This window comes from Berkeleyomyces rouxiae, assembly GCF_048999995.1.
Source record: "Berkeleyomyces rouxiae strain 22BRR77 chromosome Unknown BrBRR77_ptg000002l, whole genome shotgun sequence".
Classification (NCBI taxonomy): Eukaryota; Fungi; Ascomycota; class Sordariomycetes; order Microascales; family Ceratocystidaceae; genus Berkeleyomyces; species Berkeleyomyces rouxiae.
Window position 1 is genome coordinate 56,002 of NW_027396492.1, and position 24,045 is coordinate 80,046.

General features: G+C 49.7%; 7 protein-coding genes across 7 annotated transcripts; 4 read left to right on the forward strand and 3 right to left on the reverse strand.

The window, feature by feature from the left end:
• Nucleotides 1–2,615: 2,615 nt before the first annotated feature.
• BROUX77_001546 (uncharacterized protein) lies at nucleotides 2,616–4,769 on the forward strand (the record flags this gene model as incomplete). Its single annotated transcript, XM_073745987.1, has 2 exons — nucleotides 2,616–4,286; nucleotides 4,374–4,769. 2 exons carry the CDS (start codon nucleotides 2,616–2,618, stop codon nucleotides 4,767–4,769), a joined length of 2,067 nt encoding a protein of 688 aa, XP_073606628.1.
• A 1,356-nt stretch (nucleotides 4,770–6,125) lies between these two features.
• On the forward strand, nucleotides 6,126–7,627 carry BROUX77_001547 (uncharacterized protein; the record flags this gene model as incomplete). The annotated part of the gene is made up of 2 exons (XM_073745988.1): nucleotides 6,126–6,552; nucleotides 6,615–7,627. 2 exons carry the CDS (start codon nucleotides 6,126–6,128, stop codon nucleotides 7,625–7,627), a joined length of 1,440 nt encoding a protein of 479 aa, XP_073606629.1.
• Nucleotides 7,628–7,850: 223 nt separating this feature from the next.
• BROUX77_001548 (uncharacterized protein) lies at nucleotides 7,851–10,839 on the reverse strand (the record flags this gene model as incomplete). Its single annotated transcript, XM_073745989.1, has 2 exons — nucleotides 7,851–10,667; nucleotides 10,774–10,839. The coding sequence occupies 2 exons, from the start codon at nucleotides 10,837–10,839 to the stop codon at nucleotides 7,851–7,853; spliced, it is 2,883 nt and encodes a 960-aa protein (XP_073606630.1).
• Nucleotides 10,840–12,384: 1,545 nt separating this feature from the next.
• Nucleotides 12,385–13,381, forward strand: BROUX77_001549 (uncharacterized protein; the record flags this gene model as incomplete). Its single annotated transcript, XM_073745991.1, has 3 exons — nucleotides 12,385–12,434; nucleotides 12,519–12,660; nucleotides 12,728–13,381. The coding sequence occupies 3 exons, from the start codon at nucleotides 12,385–12,387 to the stop codon at nucleotides 13,379–13,381; spliced, it is 846 nt and encodes a 281-aa protein (XP_073606631.1).
• Nucleotides 13,382–14,119: 738 nt separating this feature from the next.
• On the forward strand, nucleotides 14,120–15,719 carry BROUX77_001550 (uncharacterized protein; the record flags this gene model as incomplete). Its single annotated transcript, XM_073745992.1, has 3 exons — nucleotides 14,120–14,164; nucleotides 14,226–15,115; nucleotides 15,218–15,719. 3 exons carry the CDS (start codon nucleotides 14,120–14,122, stop codon nucleotides 15,717–15,719), a joined length of 1,437 nt encoding a protein of 478 aa, XP_073606632.1.
• A 168-nt stretch (nucleotides 15,720–15,887) lies between these two features.
• BROUX77_001551 (uncharacterized protein) lies at nucleotides 15,888–17,576 on the reverse strand (the record flags this gene model as incomplete). Its single annotated transcript, XM_073745993.1, has 1 exon — nucleotides 15,888–17,576. One exon carries the CDS (start codon nucleotides 17,574–17,576, stop codon nucleotides 15,888–15,890), a length of 1,689 nt encoding a protein of 562 aa, XP_073606633.1.
• A 2,760-nt stretch (nucleotides 17,577–20,336) lies between these two features.
• On the reverse strand, nucleotides 20,337–21,494 carry BROUX77_001552 (uncharacterized protein; the record flags this gene model as incomplete). The annotated part of the gene is made up of 1 exon (XM_073745994.1): nucleotides 20,337–21,494. The coding sequence occupies one exon, from the start codon at nucleotides 21,492–21,494 to the stop codon at nucleotides 20,337–20,339; it is 1,158 nt and encodes a 385-aa protein (XP_073606634.1).
• Nucleotides 21,495–24,045: the final 2,551 nt, after the last annotated feature.

The following is a 24,045-nucleotide window of genomic DNA, read 5'->3' on the forward strand; positions in this document are numbered from 1 at the left end:
ATGGCTCTGTTACGGTGCTCAAGCTTGATAAATCTCACGATGATTTGTATTTTGGGTCCTTGTTTTCCCCTCAAGATTCCATATACATAGACAGGTCATGTAAAATAGCTAATGGCGACCATCTCTCACCTAGTTTCCTTAGCGTTTCCTCCTCTTCACCAATAGTCTCCACTTGAGTGCGTATCTCTTCCATCTTCCTCACCTTTGTACGTGCCCCACCCTCACCTTTGGCTTTGCCTTTCCTTCTTGTCCTCTCAATTTCCTTGTTTGGCTGCGACTGCGTCTCTTTGCGCACATTCTGATCATGTCTATTTGTTGCCATGGCTTCCGTTATTTGCCGCATTTCTTGAGCTCGTCCTTGTTGAAGCGGGCTCTGTTTTCTGTGGCTCAAATTCGTGTGTATTGTCCTCCCATAATGTTCTTGGATCACAACCCGGCCTTAGGTCCAAAGTGGATAAACATTTCGGTAACGGTGTTACCAAATCCAGTCTCCAGACAACATGCGTAATTCTTGTAGAGCCAAGAGACATATGTGCTGCAGCTCCGGCTGCGTGAAGGCGTTGTTTTCATCATCTTTTTTTTTTTTTTTTTTTTTTTACAGTAATCACAAAAAACGCACTATTGTCGTAGTTTTCGAGCTCACCATCATCATCAATCACACTGAATAGAGCGAAATTCCTGGACTGTCGACGGATGAAACTTGAAGCCAAAATTTGGTAGTTAGTTACCAGTAAACCCACGATATAGTTAGTTACTACGAATAGGGGAGAGTCCTCCGGGTAGGGCTAGACATGTGATGAGATGCATTCACAGGATATGGCGTTTGTTATGCATACTACTTGATATTTATGCATGAACATACATACATATGTATAGCTATACCTTGTGATTCTTGATCGTCTCGCATCAGCATGGCGTGGGAGGGTTTCAATTCTCAGGGCTTGCTTGTCTTGGGTCTGTACACACGTTTGGGTAGTTTGTTGCATCGAGTAACTAACTAACTGGATAACTAGTTAGTGCAGACGGTATGGTTCTTGTAGCCATATTTGTGGCCCTCCTAGAGATCTTGGAGCTAGAGCCCCCCCGCTTTTCTGTCCCCTTGATCCTCTCAAAAGTCTATACACAGCTTCACACGTCTGTCAAGCAGCGTGGGTTGGACAGACCGGAGAAGGACGGAAGAAGGAGATACCTGGTTATGTAGCTATGTAGTTGTGTAACTAGTTATGTGTGTATCTGCCTACTCACAAGCCCATATCATAGTCAAGTTATGCTACTTATGTTGGCGGATAAAGGCTTTCATGGCTTTCATTGTTACAGTATGTGCATACATACATACACACATAACACATCATGCTTGTACATGTGTATGTGCATACTTGGCCTTGCTTGCCCCTTGCTAACCCCGCTGACAATAGCTACTAGTAGTCCGGAATAGTACTCGTTGTTCATCTTGTCTGCCACGCTTTCTTTCACCATCTGCATTCCTGCGTCGAGACTGGCTCCGGTGCAAAGATTCACCAATCCAAACACGCTTCAACTCCTACGCCGCCTTCGACGGTGAATCTCTCGACGTAGCGACGTCTCCCGATTCCCTTGAGTCCTCTTGGATCCCCCAGCCCTAAGAGTTCGCCCTCCTGGAATCAGGAGAGCCGTCATTAGGTGTTTCGTTTCAACCGAGGAAAGCTTCCATTTTGTTGTCTTGTCCGGCGGTGGCCAAAAGTAGTGGTGGCTTCTTTGATTTCCTTTAATAATTCTTTCCGGCATTTGTTATCGTTTCTGTCGGGCTAGCCTCTCAGATGCACATATGTAACATTTCATACCATACGCCCTCCAGCTCCCAGCCTGCTCTTGACAGCATACTTGGAGAAATACCACTTTGATTATTCTTCCCCAACCAACTAACTAGCTAGTTCTAACTACTTGATAGGTCGACTAGTTAGTAGTTAGCTGTTAGACTTCTCGGTCTCAATTCAGCCACAACATAGTCCAAGATTTGACACATACACATCTCTGTTTGTCTGTCACATCAGTCAGCCAGCCACTCGGACCCAGGCTTGGTGCTTTTTCTATGCGGCTTTGACCCCTGACCTGGCCTCAATCTTGTGCTTACATACTAACTACATACATAACTATGTATGGTATGGTATGTATGTACTTCTCAAGTGCCACTGACAGTTGACGGATTGTGGCGGCCGCATTTGAACTCTCGGACTTCTGCCTTCTGCCTTCTGCAGTCTGCTTCCAAGGACGGTGCCACTCTCGACAAAGCCCTATCCAAAACGAACGTGCTGCGAGCCTAACTGAATTGTCTGCAAGATTCAGTTGCAGCTGACTACACTCTTGTTACATTTCAATCTCGCGAGGCTTTTCACCAACCCAATCACAGTCACTCGCCCGGACTTGAAAGCCCACCCCAGAGTCCCCCCCCCCTCAAATCAGCATAACCACAGTACCCTCCTAAAAAAAATCACATAATACGACCAGATACCGAGTGCCTAATCTTGAGAATACAATCGCCACAAAGGCCACGATAGCGCTATCCGCAACAAAGTACCAAAATACTCGTCTCTCACTCTCAGTCTTGACTCGTCGTCGGCCGTCGTCCTACCGGCACAATGTCTGGAAAGTTTAGCCCCCGCGAAATGCCCCGCCGTACCTTCTCAGGGTCCAAAACCTCACCAGATAACTCGGAGACCACATCTACTTCTCCACCCACCGCCATATCACCCTCCGGTGCCGATACCCCTTCCGTCGATACTGCCGCTCCCTCAGCCCCCGCCTCGGCCCCCGCCTCGGCTCCTCCGTCCTCCCCCTCTCCAATCGATAGCGGCCGTCGCGTTCCGTCATTACGCCAAATTCCCGATGCTGGGAGTATGCATACATCCACAAATCCTCTCGGTCTGTTGAGAACTCAGCGCCAACCGGCTATATCTCCGGGTCTATCCCCCTCGACCTCCGCCAGTACTCCGAGATCAGGAAATCGTCTTCTGGATTTAATGAACCGCCGCTCTTCGTCCAACAAGAACGCTTTCAGTCAAAATAGCCAATCGGGCCTCAAACTTGGCACCGCTGGACCCGGGGAGTCAAAAAAAGGGGGCCTTGTTGCTGGCCACCTCACACCCTCTACCATCCAAGGTAGCCACTCAACTGTTGCAAGCACCCCGCCGATGCATCTCAACCTACCTGGCCGGCCAGCCGGCCCTGGTCAGACACAGAGTTCGCCATTGCCAATGAAAATTTCCAAGATGAGCAAGTTGGCTGCAAGACGCGGATTGGACATTAATCTGAATCTGCCCGCTTCTGACATGACAGGAGGTTCTGCCCCTGCATCAGCTTCTGGATCCGGAGTAAATAATGGAGCTTCCGGGTTAGCGATCAACCTCCCTAGATCAAAGTCTACATTTGGCGGCTCTCAACTAGATGATTTTAGGGAGTTTATAAACCCAGAACAAGGCTGGCTCAACTTTAACGGGTCTGCTACTCTAACTAAAGAGGGTGTGCATTTTGCCAATGGCAATACATACAGCATGTCTTTGGATGAAATCGAATCGCTTGGAGAACTAGGCAAAGGAAACTACGGCACGGTTTACAAAGTCCGGCATGCTAAATCAAAGCAGTCACGCATGGGTCGAGGCCTCTCAGGTTCCAACCCGCTCATCAGGCCCATATCAACAGACCACCGCTCCAACCCAAATGGTAATGACGATGGACTTAGTGGCACCATTATGGCCATGAAAGAGATTCGCATGGAGCTCGACAAAGCCAAGTTCAAGACGATTGCCAAAGAACTCATGATTCTACATCAGTGCGCTTCGCCATATATCATCGACTTCTATGGTGCATTCATGCAAGACGGGTTTGTCTACATGTGCATCGAGTATATGGATGGAGGGTCTATTGATAAACTTTACAAAGATGGTGTACCCGATGATGTGCTGCAGCACATTACACTAGCGACCGTACTGGGTCTGAACGAACTCAAGGAAAAGCATAACATCATTCATCGAGACGTCAAGCCAACAAACATCCTAGTTAACACTCGCGGCCAAATCAAAATTTGCGACTTTGGAGTCAGTGGTGATTTGGTAGCCAGCAAGGCAAAGACAAACATTGGCTGCCAGAGCTACATGCCTCCAGAGCGCATTCACAGCAATCCCATCGCAACCGAGGATGACGGCTCATATGGCGTACAAAGCGACATCTGGAGTCTAGGGTTAACAATCATCGAATGTGCCTTGGGAAAGTACCCATATGATGTGAATGCTAGTATTTTGGTACAACTGAACGTAAGTCTCTTGATCTTTTTATCATATTCTTGTTTCCACCGTGTTTCTGCCAACGCCGGTGATGACGTCTAACGTGATCCAACAAAGACTATCGTTAAAGGAGAAGCTCCTAAGCTTCCCGAAACCGGGTATTCCGATATCGCGCAAGACTTTGTAGCCAGCTGTTTGGCTAAGAACCCGGCTCATCGGCCAACATATACTGCGTTATTAAGACATGCTTGGCTTGCAAGTATCACCAAGCCTGCCGTCATCAAAGAAGAAGATGAGGAGGAGGGAGCGGAAGATGATGGAAAGGGCAAAGAACCTCGGCCTGGATTGGACACCGATGTTGCCGTGAACTCTGCGGCTGATGCTGTAGGTCAAATGGTTATCAATTCGCAGCCTAACCTTCCGACTAGCTTCAAACCCACACAGCAGCCCAACGACGAGCTAGTGGCAGATTGGGTGAAAGCACAGCTACAGAAGAAGGCAGTGGGTAAGTAGACAAAAACAGGAAAACATGAGGGGCTCGTTCATGCGACGATAAAGCACTATCGTTAGAGTTGGGCCGTAAGACTGGCTTATTGTTGGTTTCATGATATCTACTTGTAGTTGACTAGTTATATATGTCTGCACATAACTATAGAAGAACATCTGCGTGCCCAGATCAGAAAATCATGTAATTATCAAGCTTTTGACTTGAATGTAATCATGGAGAATAGTTGTGGGCCCGGAATGCATAGTTGGTTATTCAAATGTTGAAGGTATTGGTTGTGTATATACATATGTACATCTGTATGATGGCACCTTGAATACACAGCAAGGAGCCAACTACTAGTGGGCTAACTACCTCGTTTCCATCTTGTTATTATCTCCATCACATCCCATCTACCAGAAGAGGTGAACTGAACCATGCATGGGCACAGGGCAGTGATAAGTGACGGTTCGACTCGAGCTGGCGCGTGCCACTTCTTCTACTACGGCCCAAGCTCTCCGATTGGATGCTGCAACGTCGTGGTCAAGTGTGTAACTAACTGACTAGATGTAACTATGTATGCATGTACATAAATTCTTGCTTCTTATCGCGGCTGATATCTGGCGTCAGTCTTCTTCACGAACAAAGGATTCTCAAAATGCAGGTGTGGGTGGGGCTGATTGTCAAGGGGTCCAAGATGCAGGGGTCTAAATATATTGAAGCTATCCGGCCGGCTAGGAGACATGTGAGGTGACCCAAAAGGGAAGGAAGGCAGCAGAGGAAGGAGGGGGCACTTTGTGATACGGTGATAATGATAGCTGCCAAAGTCAGATTTGTCCTCAACAACCGATAATCGCCGGCTAGAGTTATTTCATGGTTGTAACCTTCTACCCTCAGCCTAATTCTTTTTTGGGGGGTTTTTTTTCTCTCGCCACGCTGTCTTCTTCCCCCTTTCTGCGAGGCCTTATGTAAACTATTCGGGCAATTCTTTTTGTCTTCGAGTGAGTGTAGTAATTAATTGTATTGCACATTATTATGTGTGTACACATGTATATACATACACACATAACTAACTACACACACAGTTTCCCCCACCAAAGCCCAGTCTCTTGTTGTGATCAACTACTTATCTATTCCCCTCTTGTTGTCTCTCCTCTCTCTTCGCCTGCTTTGTTTTCTCGCTTCCTGGCTGGCTCTCCTCTCCTTGTACTTAACCGATAGCTTGGCAGCTACCCCACTTCAACGACGTCTCAAGGCTTCAAGCTGATCTTGAGGCAATTTGGACCGCAACTCATTCGCCTTTTTCCCTGGACATTGTGCGATTGTGCGATTCTCGCTTGCTTTCTCCTCCAATCTTATCCGACCCTCATCGCGAAACTCCCGACATGCCAGACACGCCAGAACTTACCTTGGAAAGCCTCCCCGACCTCCTTGCCAACGATGACAAGGTAAAAGTCGCCGGCATCGACTCTGACGGGATTCTGAGGGGCAAGCTCATGTCCAAGAAGAAGTTTCTCTCGGTGTTGCAGTCTGGCTTCGGCTTTTGCTCTGTTATTTTCGGCTGGGACATGCATGATACCACCTATCAGCCTGAACTCTCCATCAGCAACTTGGCGAACGGATACCGAGACCTACTCGCGGTTATTGACCCCAAAAGCTTCCGCCGCGTCCCCTGGGAAGACAACGTGCCTTTGTTTTTGATTAGTTTCTTGGATCCAGACACCCAGAAGCCTATTTGCGCTTGTCCGCGAAGCCTCCTCAGAGGCATTAAAGACAAACTCGAGGTCGAAGGCATGGGAGCCCTAGCTGGAGGTAAGCTATCCATTTGATCTTGGTCCACTGGCTGGCCTGCGCTGACATCACATCACTCTTAGCTGAATACGAATTCTATACCTTCAAGACCCCTGATTCGCAAGCCTCGCCCGTCGAGTTTCTCACGGCCAGCACCTCCAGCGGGCTAAAGTCTTTAACCCAAGGCATGTTTGGCTATAGCATGACTCGGCCGGTACACAACAAAAACTTTTACTACGATGTCTTTGAGACGTGCCGCAAATTTAAGTGTGATATTGAGGGATGGCATACAGAAAGCGGCCCCGGTGTCTTTGAAGCCGCCCTCGAGTATGATGAGATTACCGAAATGGCTGACCGGGCCAACCTATTCAAGTTTGCCCTCAAGTCTACAGCAATCAAGTACAATATTATACCGTGCTTCATGGCTAAACCCATACAAGGCTTACCAGGTAACAGTGGACATATCCACGTCTCGGTCATTGACCAGAAGTCTGGGAAAAATCTCTTTGCGAGATCGGAGCCAGACCCAAATCCAGAGTATCTGGATCTTGAGTGGGTGACAGACTTGGGACGTCACTTTTTGGCTGGAGTCCTGGAAGGCCTGCCTTATGTGATGCCCATGCTAGCCCCTACCATCAACTCCTACAAGCGCTTGGTCGAGAATTTCTGGGCTCCTGTTACTGTATCATGGGGTCTTGAGCACCGCGGCGCATCCATTCGCATGATTGCGCCCCCTACATCCAAGCCCGGAGCCACCCGGTTTGAAATTCGGACATGTGGTGCGGATGCCAACCCCCATCTTGTCATGGCAGCAATTCTCGGGTGTGGTTGGCGGGGTGTCAAGAGGCAGTTGGCTCTACCGTGTCCACCCTTAGCCAAAGGTGATTCGGTAGGAAGTGACAATGACAAGGGCGAGAGACTGGCCAAAACCCTGCGCGAAGCTACTGAACGCTTCGCCAGCAAGGACAGCGTCGCTCGTGACGTATTTGGCGATGCATTCGTAGACCACTTTGCTGGAACGCGCATGCACGAAGTGCGCCAATGGGAGGAAGCGGTGACGGACTGGGAGATGAAACGATACATTGAAACGGTGTAGTTAGAGGAACAAAGCAATAGCAATATACACAAGCCTTGTTCGCCATAGTCATTAATCTAGTAGCGCAATACTGATGATGTTGATTTCGTGAACGGCCGTGACATGAATATGCAGACACAGGCTAAACTCGTTGTTAATTCTTTATTCCTGCGACGACACGACTTGCTACTTCTGCCTCCACATATCCGCTCTCCTTGCTCTCTTAATCTTCCACCTTTGCATTCTAGTGTGCTAAGTTCCGTTTGAAAAAGTAATCAATCTTTCCTGCTATCTCCGGGCCCACGATTTTCGTCAGGTCATCCCTTTCCATGTTTCCCAGGTCTTTGACGCTCCGCGCTTTCGAAGTCAGTGCTGCCATATTCTTCGATGTGATGCCAGGAATTGCCGTCATCATGGCCTGCAATACTGGCTCCAGGTGGCCATCTCCAGTTTCCTTATCACCTGTTGTCAAGCCAGCTTCAACAGCAGTGCGCGGATCTGGCTCGGCCTCCTGGCTCTTAAGACTTTGGAAGATCTCCGCAGTTTCATATGGTGATGATGACCAGATGATACGCAGCCGTGGAAACGCTAATGTCAGTGCGACAATTTTTCCCTGTAGATCTGAACCGACACTTGCCCCAGCCGATGATGAGCCAAAGGCGCTGTTTCCCATGTCAGCAAAACGCTCAAGCGTAAATGACTTGTTGTGGTCGAACTCGATAAGAAGTAGAGGTGTAGAATAATGCCGAAACATGGCCTCACACTGCGTCCACAATCGACCCGAGTTAAGCGACTGGATGAGATCGGAAATAGCCTTGCGCTCAACACAGATGCGCGGGGATAGGATATAGTCACCGACCGTCAGCTGGCATGGAACCACATCCATACCATGGCCATGTAACAACGGCGGTAACGACGAACGGAACTCGCGAATGTCAACAATGACGCGTGGTGAAACTTTGTTCGCCGTACGAGCAAGCTGGCCGCCACCAGCAATACGGGTGTTGACGCGACTAAAAAACTGGTCTTCAGCGTTGGTGTTGTTGTCCTTGGTCTCATCTAACGTTAGAGTTAGGGTCATGCTGGCGCGCTCGCGGATGAGCCGTGTGAAGGCGTCCTTCTCACGGCGCACGGCCGACAAATAGCGCTCTTCTTCAACGCTATCAGCATAGTACATGAAGTATGAACGAACATCGCGGCCGTTATGGGATGAACGATATACTTCGATGCGTCGGATGAAAGCCGCGTCCACATCATACATGACTATGTATCGCGGCTTGACCTGCTCTAGCATGATATCGTCACCGTCGCCGTCGTAGGCATGTACCACCAATAGATCACTCAATGATAGCAGGCCATACTGCTGCTCCATGTCGTCAAATTCATCTTGGACCAGATCTACACGTTGCTCGACGTCAGGGTTCTGTGGCTGTTCTTCGTCCACTAAATTGATCAGACTAGCTACTTGGGCCGATGTTTCAGTTATAGCAGCCACGGCACCGTTCTCAGTCCGAGATGGATTGCCTCCAACTATGCTTGCTCCGCGCACTCTGCGACGCCTACTAGCTGCAAGGCCCCCGCGTGTTGTGTTGCGAGTACTTCGAGTCTGTTGGCCAGTGGTTAAATCAACGGCCTTGTTAAGAGACTTTTGTGTGTCCGCATAAAGTGCGGCCTTGCGGATGGAAAACTCGCGCTTTCTTCGCAAATATGTGCGGAGTTTGCGGTGCAACAAGTACGATGCGGAAGGGCACTGTTCATGGTTGCGTGGCTCTTCTTTTCCCTTGGTGCTTTGCTCTGGGTTTTGGGGTTGAAGGTGCATGGTCTGTAGATAGTCTCGTAACTGTCGACAGGTAGCACTTGATTGACACATGATCAGGATACAGCCACTCGAGTCATCTCTAGATGGTCCGACTCTCTGGATATCTTGGTCAATTTCTTCAAGAACTTCAGCAAGAATGGCCCACTTGGGCATCTCTTCAAGTACTGGGAGAAGTGCATCAATGTCGTCACCATGTCTAGTTGAAAAGCGGTCGGCGGCATAGACACGCTTCTGGGCCAGTTCAAAAATGGTCTGAGCGGCGTCAAGAAACAGCCACGGTGACTCATTATTGCGGAGAGATCCGGGGGCTGGCGCGTAGGTGGCGTGGATGTAATCGAGATGCTCAAGGAAGGCGACTGCATCGTATTCAAGCACATACTGCAGCAAAGCGCGTAGCACAGTAAGGTCAGCCACGATGCGCCGTGTTTTATTGCTTATGCGATGCCAGTTGGGCTCGAGCTGTCTGCGGATCATAACGTCGAAATTCTGCAGCATGACAGTGCGCGCATCCCACTCTTCAAGATCAAGGCCGGTGTTGGTCTTGCGGATTTCCTGGACACACTGCTCAACACACTCTTTGATAGCATTCTGGATTCTAAGCATGGCATCAGTCATGGGCACTTCCAGCTCAATGACTTCAGCATGACGCTTCCCTTCCAAACTATTAGCCACTGTGAGATGATAGCGCGGCCACAGCGACACTTTGCGCAGAAACAGCGAGCCAAGCATTTTGGACAGCTGTGAAAAGCCACGCGTGAGGGCTTCGGGTGTGTCTGAAAAGGCCTTGAAAAAGCCATTGTGGTTCTTTCCCCGCCAGACACGCAGAATGAATGCATCGTTACTCGTGGCAGTGAAGCGGTGAGCGTGAATGGCCACGATGCCCGTGACGCTCTCAGCACGGATCACACCCGACAGCATGTCACCAATTAAAATACGGGCGGTGACAGAGAACAGGCCGCCACGTGCATACATTTCCTGGCGTGTCTTGGGCGTCTCCTTGGAGTCGACACATGTGAGCCCGCGAGCCTTTGCAGCACCACTGGCTATCTTGTGCTCAATAAGACTCCGTCCAAGCCAAGTAGTCTCGCGCTCGTTGGCGCCCATCAGTAGAATCAGGTTATTTCCGGCCGCATCATATGAGTGCAGTAGATTGGCTACTAGCCGGAGCATGCCGAGGCCTTGGGCCATCACGACCAGCTCATCCTCGGCTCGCACTTCTTGGAAGATTTCTTGCTGGTATTTCTGGAGACCACGAGCGGAATATGGGTTAGAATGCGTTGTGTTAGGGTTTGGCTCATTGCAAGACGCAGAATCTGCGAGCAGGCCGAGTCCTGGGTCACAAGCTCACCAGTGGCAGAGAAAGCTTCACGGGCTGTGCCGGTCCCGGCGTCTCTGTTCCCAAGGATGGCGCCATCGCCGGGGGATCTGGAGTCTGGGAAGGTTAATGAGGTGGCTTGAGATTGCGGCCAAGGGCAGTGTGTTTCGGCTGGTTTACGAAGTGCAAAGTGCGCTCCAGTTCAGAAACGCCGCCAGAGGTGCTGGACTGAATGTTCTGGGGCAAAGGGGAGACGCAAAAATGGACGATAAACAAGGCAGGTCAAAAGCTTGTTCGCACCATGATGATCTCATGTCATTATTCAGCCTCGTCGCCACCCAGGCTCTTGGTACCAAGATTCCAACCAATCAGAAAGCACAGTTCTGTGAGGCTGGTAGTAGTAGTAGTTATCTTTAGCGTCTTTTTTCTTCCACATCGATGTGAGGCTGGTAGTGTCTCTTGGTGTCTTCCTAATTAGGCAACCGCATGGCAGACACCCGGCAATATCCCCGTCCGTGACTAGCAGGCCGTTATCGCTTCTGGGGTCCCCGTCGCTTCTTTTAGATAAGCCCGTCAACTAAGTATTGGAAAGCGCAGTCGAGACCAACCGAGGAAAGTACCTCGGCAAAGTGCGGTTCATGACGCCCTCTGGGTCCGCTCCTTCCTTCCCTGGCGTAGTGTTGGGGACATCCTTGCTTTGCTGCACGCTCCTTCCTTCTTCCTTTATCAAGAGGCAAGATAAAGAAGGACACGATAAGCTCTGGGGGTCAACCTCTGGGGATGTATGCACAGCTACAGGCAATATACACGCATGATCTGTTGCGTGTCCGTGTTACTTGACATGCTCTGCTCATGTTTGACGTGGAGGACGTGTGTCGCCGTGTGCCTTCTGTTCCGCGTATGTCAATGTGCATTATGATAGATAGTACAAGGCCGTCTATTGTATAACTAACTAACCAGCCAATTCTACCCAATAACTTACACAACTCACTAGCTACTTAACTACTCTTAATTGCATGCAGGTTTGCTTCGGACTTGGCTTTTCTGGGCCCTGCCCTACGTATGTGGTAAATAGGAACACGCCGTTTACGCACCCTCTTGATTGATACACGACGATAGTCAAGGCAGAACATGTGCCAGATGGACAAGGAGTGCATGCTTATATGTGCATACATACACACACGTTCGACTTTGTACTTGTAGTTAGCTATTCCTTTTGCCGGGCGGATTCCTTCCCATCTCCTTGATCACAAGACTTGTTGATCTGGCCTGTAACTAATCAGTGGACCCCTCCTCCGCCTCCTCCTCGTCGTTGTGCGTCAACCTACTCAAACAGTTCCCTTCGTTATTCAGACGAACTCAGGAGGAATATTTGAATATTTCTAATCTAGCCTGGGGACAACAAGTTCTGTGCTTTTTTTCATTCTCTTCTTCTTTCCCCCCTCCATCTTGTACTTTTACATCCCCTGATCTTGATTCTCTCTTCCACCGACTTTCTTTGTTGTTTATCTAAAACCCTCTCTTTAGAACTCTACTCTGCTTCTCTAACCTGCTTGTTGGTTTTGACTTTGACCATTACTTTTTCCTCTCCCTCCCTCTTTCTTGTTTCTTTCAACCCCGATTCTCATTCATTCTATTTTCACAATGCCGGGGCGTTTGGCTGGTAAGAACGCCGTTATCACCGGTGCCGCCGGGTATGCCTTCTTTCCATATACCCTCGCTGCCAAATCAGTCCTGTTGCTAATCCGATCATACCTCCCTGTCTTCTTATTCATTAGTGGTATTGGCCTTGAGACGTCCATTCTGTTTGCCCAGGAGGGTGCAAATGTACTGATGTCCGATATCTCTGGCCCGGCTTTAGAAAAGGCCAAAGCCAAGGTGCTGGAACTGGTTGCCGATGCCGGTAAAGTGGAAACACAGGTATGAAACTATCACTCATGTAGACTAGTAAGATCTGTTTTCTTGTTCTGACACTGCATACATATAGATTTGTGATGTCTCCAAGGAGGACCAAGTGCAATCTCTCTGTGAGGCCTTGGACTCTTGGGGCGGACTGGATGTCATATTCAACAACGCCGGCATAATGCACGCCAAGGACGATGATGCCATCAACACGCCTGAAGCTATCTGGGACCTGACTCAGAACATCAATGTCAAAGGCGTGTGGTTCGGCAGCAAGCACGCTGTGCTGGCTTTGCGCCGTAACAAGAAGACGAAAGGCTCGATCATCAACACTGCATCGGTGGTGGCCCTGGTAGGCGCAGCTACACCCCAACTAGCATACACAGCGTCCAAGGGTGCAGTTTTAGCTCTGACGCGTGAGCTGGCTATTGTGCACGCGCGCGAGGGCTACCGCTTCAACTCGCTGTGCCCGGCACCGCTAAACACGCCGCTGCTGCAGGACTGGCTGGGTGACGACGAGGCTAAACGCCTGCGCCGCACAGTTCACTTCCCCACTGGCCGCTTTGGCGAGGCTATTGAGCAAGCCAAAGCCGTAGTATTTCTAGCCAGTGACGAGGCTTCATTTGTCAATGGACATGACATGGTGGTTGACGGCGGCATGACCAAGGCATATGTTACTCCCGAGGGCCCCAGCGCGCCGGCTCCTACAAACAATGCTCTTAAGAGCAGTCTTGAGTAAAGTGATCATGGTTGAGGAAAAATATTGCATGCATTTCATTCTGTTTGAACAAACAACATAGAAATTGAACCTTTTGTCGAAAGTGACCAACGCATTAATCTTGTCGTTGGTTTTAGGGGTAGTTATTCTCACAATAACTACATCGCTCAGTTGTGTAACCCCAACCCTAGATGTCTTACACCTCGGCTTCCATCGGTCTTCCCCAACTGTCTGGTTTGGGGTTCGACTACAACTTCGAGCCACAAGAACATAAAATCACGAATGCGGCTACTCTCAGACATCGGTTCAAGCCACTACTAAATAACGGGCCAGAGGAAGAGAAGTAAAATGTATCACCCGAGAACATGGAGACAAGACGGAGTCACTACCTGTACTTTGAGGGGAAACCTTTCCATATGTGTATACCTGTGTCTCCATGCTCGTAGCTATTGGTGTAGTGAAGTATAGTTAACCAACTGTAAACATACAGTCACATGATGGCTGCGTTCCATGTTTCTCGTTGTAGTAATTACGTATAGCTATGCGCCGACGAAGTTGGGGTAACTAAGACAATCTAGATCTCTAACTAACTACATATACAAGGCAGGTAGCAGCTTTCTTGACCGTTCTCTTCATTCTATCTACAAGTACTTCTTTCTAGCCCATTTTCCCGTTTCTGTACCTGCCTGCTGTCTTTCTCTCCTTCATACCAACTCTAGTTCTCTGTTGCTTACCTCAAGTCCCAGATCTAAAGCTTTCATGTATTACCAACGCTCGTCTACACGTGCTGCCTCCCTTCTAAAGGTACACTTCATACTCCAACACGACACAAACCCCCTCTGCTAACTCATTTCTGATTCACAAGGCCCGGTATACGCCCTTCCTAACGACATCCCTTCGCCGCTCATATGCAACGGCAGAGCCTGGCCTAAAAGAAGTTCTATGTTCCGTGATTCCCGCCAAGCGTGAACTTCTCAAAGAGGTCAAAGCTCATGGCTCGGCATCTATTGGGTCACTCAATGTCTCCCACGTAGTTGGTGGTATGCGTGGCCTCCGGGCCATGGTCTGGGAGGGGTCGGCACTAGATGCTGATGAAGGCATCCGATTCTATGGAAAGACAATTTCCGAATGTCAGGCCCTGCTTCCCAAGGGAACATCGGGTAAAGAGATGCTTCCTGAAGCTATGTTTTGGTTCTTGCTCACAAGCAAGATCCCGTCTGAGGCACAAATCCGAGTCTTCAGCGCCGAGCTAGCCCGCCAGGCCGAGCTTCCACCCTTTACCAAGCAACTACTGCTATCATTCCCCAAGGATTTGCACCCGATGGCTGCCTTTGCCATCGGAGTCTCATCTTTGAGCTACACATCAAAGTTTGCTGCTGCCTATGCGGATGGGCTCGGCAAGGCAGACTACTGGGAACCCATATTCGATGATGTTATTTCACTGCTGGCTAAGCTACCCACAATCGCAGCTACTATCTATGCCCACAGCTATGGGACAAAGGAAAACAACAACAACACCGTCCCGGCCGCCGATCCCGACGGCGACTGGGCCTACAACTTTGCCCTGATGCTAGGCAAAGGCGGAAAAAAGCATGAAAGCTTTCAAGACTTGCTCCGTTTATACCTGGCATTACATGGAGATCATGAAGGGGGCAATGTTTCGGCCCACGCGACCCATCTTGTCGGCAGCGCTCTTAGCGACCCATTCCTCAGTTACAGTGCAGGTCTCCAGGGCTTGGCTGGCCCACTTCATGGGTAAGTTCTTACAATTATGTCACCTGTAGTGCCCTACTAGCCTGATGGGAGCATTCTGGCTTATTATTGATATGTGTTGAAACTAACACTCTTACAATTCAGACTCGCCGCACAGGAGGTCCTACGTTGGACCATGCAAATGAAAGATTCTATTCCTGCTGACTACACTGAGACCGACATCAGGGATTATCTTTGGTCGACGCTGAACTCTGGGCGCGTTGTCCCAGGCTACGGCCATGCTGTGTTGCGTAAACCAGATCCACGCTTCTCAGCACTCATGAGTTTTGCTGCATCACAACCTGATATTGTTGCAAACCCTTTGTTCCAGCTCGTAGAGCTCAATAGCCGTATCGCACCTGAGGTGCTCAAGGCGCATGGTAAAACAAACAACCCGTACCCTAATGTCGATTCAAGCTCAGGCATTCTCTTCCACCACTACGACTTTCACGAAACACTTTACTACACTGCAACGTTTGGTGTAAGCCGTGGGCTAGGACCACTGGCCCAGCTGATCTGGGACCGTGTGTTGGGCTTGCCGATTGAGCGACCAAAGAGTGTGACCTTGCAGACGCTATTGCAACTTGCTAAGAGTTCAACGTCCTAGAGTGTGGAAATACAAAGGCAAAATATATATCCCTTGGTGTGTGTATAAGCGTAGTTAAATGATGCATAGATATCGATAATAAATTCTCTAAACGACTCCGTGAATAATGGAAGAAACAAAAACACTAGGAAACCCCAAAAAAAACTAAATCAGCCACGATGACCCTTTTCAATGATAGCCAAAGCCATTGTTGCCCATGTGCGGCATCGTGGGATTTCTATTTTGCAGCGGGATCGAATCTTGTGTTTGACCATAGCCTCCACCGTAGGTCGGCGGCATGGGGGATGGATACGCAGCGCCGTATGGTGAGGCTGCGTCGGCAGAATATCCGCCTTGGCTTTGAGCATAACCGCTATTGCTAGCAGGTGAGCCAACACGTTCATACCCACGTGACCCACCAAATCCACCCACTGGAACTGTATTTCCGTTGTCGTTATGGTGTGAGAAGCCGCCGGTGGGACTCTGTGGGTTGCTTGTGTAGCCGGCGTTGTTCGCATAGGGATTTAGGCCTGGAGATGGCATACCATCGTTCTGGTACACCTGATTACTGATGGGTTGAGCGTACGGACCGGCACCAGAGACTTTTCTTGCCCCACCTGTGGCTCCTACACCTACTGCGGCGCCGATGGGCATTGCGGCGCCTGCCATGCCACTCATGGTTGGAGCCCCGTACGAATCAAGCGGGCCCTGTGGATTCACGGGCGTGTTGGGCAGAGAGTTTGCGATGTAATTCGTGTCCTGTTGCATGAGTGGGTTGTAGTCGATTCCCGTAGAACCGTTAAAGGCATCTGGATTGATGCCCTGGGCAGCCATGGTGCTATTTTCCTGTCGGCTTTGCTCAGCAGCCTTTTCAGCGGCCTCAGCCTCGGCGGCACCACGCTTGCGTTGTCGGCAAAAGTAGAGCAAGCCGCCTGCCACGGCAGCAGTTGCAACAAGACCAGCACCACCAAAAATACCAGCTTTGGCTCCAGAAGACAATTCATTGAACTTTTCGGAGAAGGACTTTTCTGGAGCTTTGTTAATAGCAGCAGATGCGGCGCTGGTGCCGTTGACGACTTTGATGCTGTTTGCCATGCCGGAACGGTCGCTCCATTGGTATTCTTTGCTGTTGTTGCTGTAGTCGGTGATCTTGACACTCTTTACGTACATGCTGTATGGCCCAGCGTTATAGTCAGTAGTACCACCGGCCCAGTCACGCGTCCCTTGCGGTAGTCGTGGGTCTCCACCAGCCCAGATACCAATGTTGAACTTCATGGGTGTCTGCGGGAAGTTGTATGTGTTGTTGGCCTCGTTGGGCGTCAACGTACGGATCAATTCGCCGTCAATATACCAACGGAGGTAGTTCTCGGTCCAATCGACAGTATAGTTATGAAAGCCGGCCTGGTTGTTGAAGGTGCCGTTATGGTAGCCACCGTTGCTAAAGTCCTCGATTCCCTTGCCGAAATAGTTGGTGGCTGAGCGCTCGGGCTGCGTTCCCATAAACTCAAAGTCTACTTCGTCAAGATCGTCGGAGAGCCACATCATGGAACTGATGATGCCAGTACCGTTGGCGCATCGCATCATCATCTCAGTGCGGCCCCAGAAGAAGTAAAAGTTCGACATGAGCGTAGGCGAATCGCCCTGCTTCGAGACGGTGAATTTGGCACCTAGCTCAGGGTCATATGTTACGCCATTGACCTTTTGTTTCCACATGCTGGAGTCGGGTTGTGAGGTAAAGTTCCACTCATGGGTGGTGCCGAGGGCCGGGTTGTTGGGACATGATTTTTCCATGGGATTGCAGTCAGTCGTCACCTGGCCCAACGCGGGCACTGCCATTGCAACCAGCACGGCCAAAAGTGTTTGCCGATTAGAGAACATTGTGACGTTAATGACAGAGGAATGATAAGAAGGCGAAATGCCGAAGGGAGAGCGGCAATCTGTAGGTATAAGGTGTCGTATTTGGCAATATCCAGATCGCTAAATCGAATCAGTTTCCTTTCTACAAAATGAGCGTCGGTGTTGATAAGAGAAAAGAAGTGAGTCTCTCGGCTCGGTGACGTCCAATGACGTGACTATGGATTAGACGAAGGTTATGGGAACAGATGTTCTAAGAGAAATAAAAGGAGATTTTCTGAGAAAAGGGAAAGAGAGAAACAAAAGCGATAAGAATAAAGACAAAACCAAGAGAACAAGAGAGTATAAAGATGAGGAAGGTGACACAGGTCACCACAAATGGAAGGATTGGTTAGGAGTGGAGAAAAGCCGTTTTCCAAGCAAAGCAACTACCCGTTCACCCATCCACCCCCGGTCGGCAAGGTTGAACAATTTTCTTTTTCAGTCAAAAGGAACATTTTCCTGAGAACTTGAGATGGAGGTCACGTCAAACTAACCTTCTGATATATTGCCTGACTTATTTCTTTTTTTTTCAGTCACTGATTTGTGCTCCTTCAAACCTTTCCCTACTGATGAACAGCTCACTTTGTACAATTCCGCCCACATATAACTACTACACTACGTTGCTCCAGATTCTATGTGCGACTTTATGTGTGGCGCACTGATTATTGTCGCACTCTGACCTGCATGTATAACTATACATATGTACATGCAAACACATAGTCATGTACTTGAGAAATTTTAGGGTGCTTGGGCCATAAATCCACCAGCGCTCCCAGCCGAGTCACCAATCAGCTTTCAAGTCATTCGGTCAATCCCTCAACTTAACTACTTCTAACTACCTGTAGCTCGGAGGTCTTTGTTTCAAAAGCCGGGATCTTGCGAGTCCTGTTGTTCACTCCTCTATATGCTGGTACTCCACCCATAACCCTGTATTCATTTGTATCAAGTAACTACAGCCAGTGGTCAACTAGCAGTAACTAGAATACTTTCTGAATGTGCGTGCCCCCCCCCCCCCCACAATGGCAACACACACCAACTGCCCCAGCTTTCAATTCCCCAGTTTGACTCCTTCTGGGCTACTTCGTCCTTTATTCTCGCTTATGGCCTGTGTGCATATGGCAACTTGCCTAAATACAAGGTAAAAAAGGACCTCCCCTGCCAATCAGGTCCCTCCCACTCGTTGTGTTAAGGGTGGAGAGGGGGGAGACCAGGGGAGGAGAGGAAAAAAGAACAATCTTTCCCGGAAGATGCAGGGGTAAAGCCACGCTTGTTTGACATGCATGCGACCTAAAAATCAAGCATATTTCAGGAAAGGGGACAAGTCAACGAACAACTGACTGACTGTAAGAGAGAACCTGTAAACCCAGAACCTTTAGTCGTACGTCGACACATTGCCTGCCATCGACTCTTTGTACAACAAACTCCGCGTAGTGTACATATATGACCTGCTGCTTGCACATAATTAGATACATACATAGATATAGATAGTGACCACAAGCATAATCAAATGCATGAGAATACGCCCAGGGACCATGCCAAGGCCAAGAAGAAGGGGGCTCGACCTGTTCCAGGCGACTACATTCTATATATGTGAGCACAACGTCGCATATGTACTTACGCTGTTATATAGAGGAGTATGTACAGACGCTGATATGTGCTCATACAAGTCTCACGCACCACATTGTGGCTTTTCTTGAGGACAAGAAAAGGCGTGGCCGCCCTTGGCGGAAAGAGCAAAAGAAATTAAAACTGGCTTGACCAAAAAATGGCACATGACAAGTGACGACGAGACTCTTTACTTATTTACCTGTCCTGTCTACCGCGATTTGATTTGAAAGTCTTTATTAACCTTTTGTCCATGCAACCAACTCCATGATTGATTGATTCTTTCTTTACCTGTCTACTCGCGAGGTATTCTCGGCATACGACAGGGGACTACAAGTAGTACCAGAAATTACATACAGAAACAGAAACCCAAAATCCAAACCATGCATACAGAAACCCCCCGCACAAAGTGTAATGACTAAAGTGTGTCCACCCGCCCAGCCCAGAGGCTGTCCTTTGCTTGTGTGGCCCAGAGTCCTGGCCTCGCCGCTGATGCAGACCAAACATAAAAACAAAAACAAAGGAAACAACAAAGGGAAGTACAAAGAAAGAGAGAAACAAGTAGGAAAAAGGAGGTGATGGCAGCGCAAACGCGCTAAGGGGGAGACCCCGAGGGTACGCCGTCTCTAGGTGGCAGAGGGAGCGCGGGAGGGGCCGCGTCTTGCGCCTGCGTGTCCGGCCTCATGCGGCGGTGAGCCAGCAGGGCCGTGGGGGCTTTGGCTGCTTTGGCGGCCAGCCAGCAGGCTCCGCGCTTGGTACCGATCAACTTCTGAAATTTGATTTGATTGTCTTTATTTTACCTGTCTACTCGCGAGGTATTCTCGACATACGACAGGGGACTAAAACTAGTACCAAGAAATACATACAGAAGCTAAAGAACCAAAAGCCCAGAATCATGCATACAGAAAATCCCCACAGCACGAAGTATAATGACGGAGGGTCCCCCGACCGCCCAGCGCAATGGCTGTCCTTCGTTTGTAAGGCCCCAAACAAGACCCCAAGCCTCGGCCTTTACCCTGTAGAAGACCAAACCCAAAAGAAAGATAGAACATAACAAAAGAAAAGTAACAAAGGAAAGACAAGAAGTAGAGAGAGAAAGGGAGAACGAGCAAACAGACGAGAGTGGCAGCGCGCGCGCTAAGCCGAGAGGCCCGGGGGAGCCCCCGCACTGGGAGGTGGAGGGGCGGGCGGTGGTAGGCTCGACGGGGAGCGAGCGGGAGGGTCGGCGGCCTGTGGGTGCACCTCAGTCCTCGCACGGCGGTGGGCGAGCAGCACAGTGGGTGCTTTAGCTGCCTTGGCGGCCAGCCAGGTGGCCCCGCGCTTGGTGCCTATCAACTTCTGGAAGAAGCTGCGGGACACCCGCTGTGGGTTCCGGGGGCAGACCCAAACATGTTCTGGGGCGGTCTCCGATCCGCAAAGGGGGCAGGAGAGCACGGCGTCCACATGTTCGAAGCGGCGATGGTAGGCCGCAAAGTCGCCATGGCCGGACAGAGCAGTCAGCACTGCGCAGGCGAGCTTGCGATCTGTCTCGTCAAGGAGACTTGACCAAGCCTTCTTGGGGGGTTCAACTGGGCGGTGCAGATGGGGTCTGATGGCGCGTCCCTCCTCTGCCCACCAGGCGCGGAAAGCAGAGTCGAGACGGGAGCGGAAATAGTGGCGGGCCCAGGAGAGCGACATGCCGTCCAGCCAGATGTTTGTCCTGGCCCCTAGCTTTGCTTGCTCATCTGCGAGCTCATTGCCCGCGATGTCGGAGTGGCCCGGGACCCAAATAGCCTCTACCTCGGGTGGGCCGTCGGGCCAGGGCCTTGGTCGTGGCCGCTCTGGGTGCGGTCTGATCCAGCTTGCGCAGATCATCTGGGCGCGCCTCAGATACTGCTCGGAGGTGCCCGGCTTGGCGTAGCGAGACGTGAGCCGGTTCACTGCGGCGAGATTGTCGGAGCAGATCCAGACCTTGCGGCACTGTGGCTTCTCCCATGAGTCGACCTCTGCCAGGGCCTTGGCGATGGCCAGCACCTCGGCGTCATGGACTTCGGCGCGGAACGGGGCAGGGCAGTTGCCCGTGGACAGGGTCCTGCCGTCCTGAATGACCACCCAGCCGGCGCCGACCTTGTCATCCCTCAGCTTGGATCCATCCGTATAGATCCAGAGATCTGAGGGGTCCGAGGAGCGGACTAGTAGCTGGTGGGCCGCGGCTGCGGCCTCCTTGTCGCCTTGCAGCGGGGGGCGATCAACTTCTGAAAGAAGCTGCTGGACACCCACTGTGCCTCGAGGGTTGTAGGAGGGAAGGTTGGCCATTTTGGTCGAATTGAAGAGCCAAAAAAAAAATTAAAAAAAATTAAAAAAAATTAAAAGATTGAAAGTTTTAATGACACTCGATTCGCCCCAGGCGGGACTCGAACCCGCAACCTTTGGATGGCTGTTTCGAAGCATGTTCGTAAAAGTCCAACGCACTAACCAATTGTGCAACCAGGGCTTGCATTTGTATGCTTTGTTGAATAAGCATATTCTTAATACATTTCTTATACCGTTCAGATGCATAAAGTTCAATGCATTTGAACTCCTGACTGTCCCTTTGGAGGTTCAGACAGTCCACCTTCGTCTTTTCCTTTTCCTCTGTCTTTCCTTTGTCCTGCTGTGGCACTCGGGGACTGCATCGGGCCTCAGCCATGGTTCGGTGCGGCGGCCACTTCGAAAAGCGGAAGGATACGCTCCTAGCCTCCGGAGGCTCACCTGATATGGTTTGTTTTTTCTTTTTTTTTCTTTGTACTTGTGTTTCTTGCTGCTCATAGCGGAGTGTGGACCACTGGTTCTTCAAAGCTTAGGGATGGTGCGCCATCCCGAACACACAGAAACTATGCGGCCTGTCGAGCGGAGGACTTTAAATTTCCGTCCGGTAACCAATCCGGCGTCGTTTGATCTTAGTGATTCCGGTAGACGTTGAATATAGTCAAGTCAAGTCAAGTTCAATGCATTTGATTGATTTGATTTGATTTTATTCTTTTACGTCTACCTACTGTTATTTCGCAGCAAGGGGTCAATCAATCAATCAAAATCAAATCAAATCAAGTTCAATACACCGTCGTATTGCTGCGAAATAACAGTAGGTAGACGTAAAAGAATAAAAATCAAGTTCAATGCAAAGAACCAAACAATCTATTATTAACTATGCATAACTCCATGCATTCATTGGTTTTATGCATTTATATGTCATTCAAAACCACGATCGTGAAATGTTTTATGCATGCATGTTGGAAATTCTAGGCTTAGTGTAGTCCCTTCAAGAGCAGCCGTTGTCCTGTCAAACTTCCATCACAAGGCACTTCCTCCAATCCAAAACACCGCATAGACAAGCCTTTAAGTGGTGCGAGATGAATTTCCCCTAATCCCCGGAGTTGGGCCCCGGACCATTATAGGAGACAATAAAGCCTTTGCGCATCTATAAACTCTAGTAGTGAAGAATGATCATAAGGTATTCTCTTCGACAATATGACATCACGAGTATCGATGCATGTGACGGGAGAGCGCCGTGGCCCATGTACATACATGTATAATAAAGCTACGGCATACATCTGGAGGGTGTACTCTTAATCGAGGTTTTGTGTGTACGTTGAAGACGTTATAACTAACTGGACACACTAATGAGTGTCTGAAAAAACACAGTGATTGAAGTATGAAACAAATATACACAAAACTGTACCCAGTTGCGTGTCTGTATTCATCCTTTGGAGCATGGGCAACGGCGGTTTGTAAGAGCAGTACTCGATTGTTTCCGTAGCTCCCGCTGTTCCAGATTCTTTCGGATGTGGTAAATATAATTCCGTTGAATATTCTAGATGCATTCATATCGAAGAACATATGATGGCAGAGTGTCTAACAGCTTAGATCTGGAGATGTGAAGACCCCGGAACTCGGAGCATGAGTATACAAGGTTAGAAAAAGAGAAAAGAAAAGTCATGTATAACTACGACACTGTCACGCGCCTATAGAACGTAGATATTAGATAGTGAAGTAACTAGATAGTTCTTGTTCTGGGGACATCCCAAACAGTCATCGACGAGACGAGACGACTCCTGGCAGGCTGGAAGCTGAGACAGGGCGGGCTCTTTGCGCCAAAGGCAAGAGTCAGATCGGTACCGGGCCACAAGAACATCCCCGGCAATGAAAGAGCCGACCGGTTAGCCAGAGGGGTTGCTGGGACTGAAGTTGGCGGACTCGAGATGTCGCTCTCCAGGGCAAAACGGTGGTGCCGAGAGCAGGCCGCCACAGAGTTCAAGACGTGGTGGGGGGCGCAGAACGGGCCTTCCCATATAGACAAGCCAGAGCCCGTCGAACCTTGGAAGTTCAAGGACTACAGGGAACACGACCGACTCGATATTGGCACATTGATGGCAGCAATTTCTGGACACGGCGACTTTGCCACGTACCACCAGAGGTTCAAGCACACCGGGGCCGCTCACGATTGTCCGAGATGTGGACAGGAGAAGACCCCGTGGCACCCGTGGACGTGTGACTCGATCCCACAGAGGCTACGGCTGACGGAGAGACTCGTTAAAAATCTTCTCCCTACAGTCAAAGGATGCAAGCAGCTCCTCAAGAAGTTGAAGAGGGTGAGAGAGGAATGACCAGCTGCGATGGCGTTTGGCGTGGTGTGATTTTGTATTTCTGTTTTATCTTTGGGTGCTTTCTTTTGTGCATTACTTGCTCCTTTTTCTTGTTCTGTTTTCTGATTCCTTTTTTTTTCTTTTTCTTTTTCTTTTTTCATTGTCACAGTCTTCATTTATCCCCCTGATGTATTCTGCGCCAGGAGATACTCTTCACCACAGGGAGATCCCAAGTCGGCGTCTAC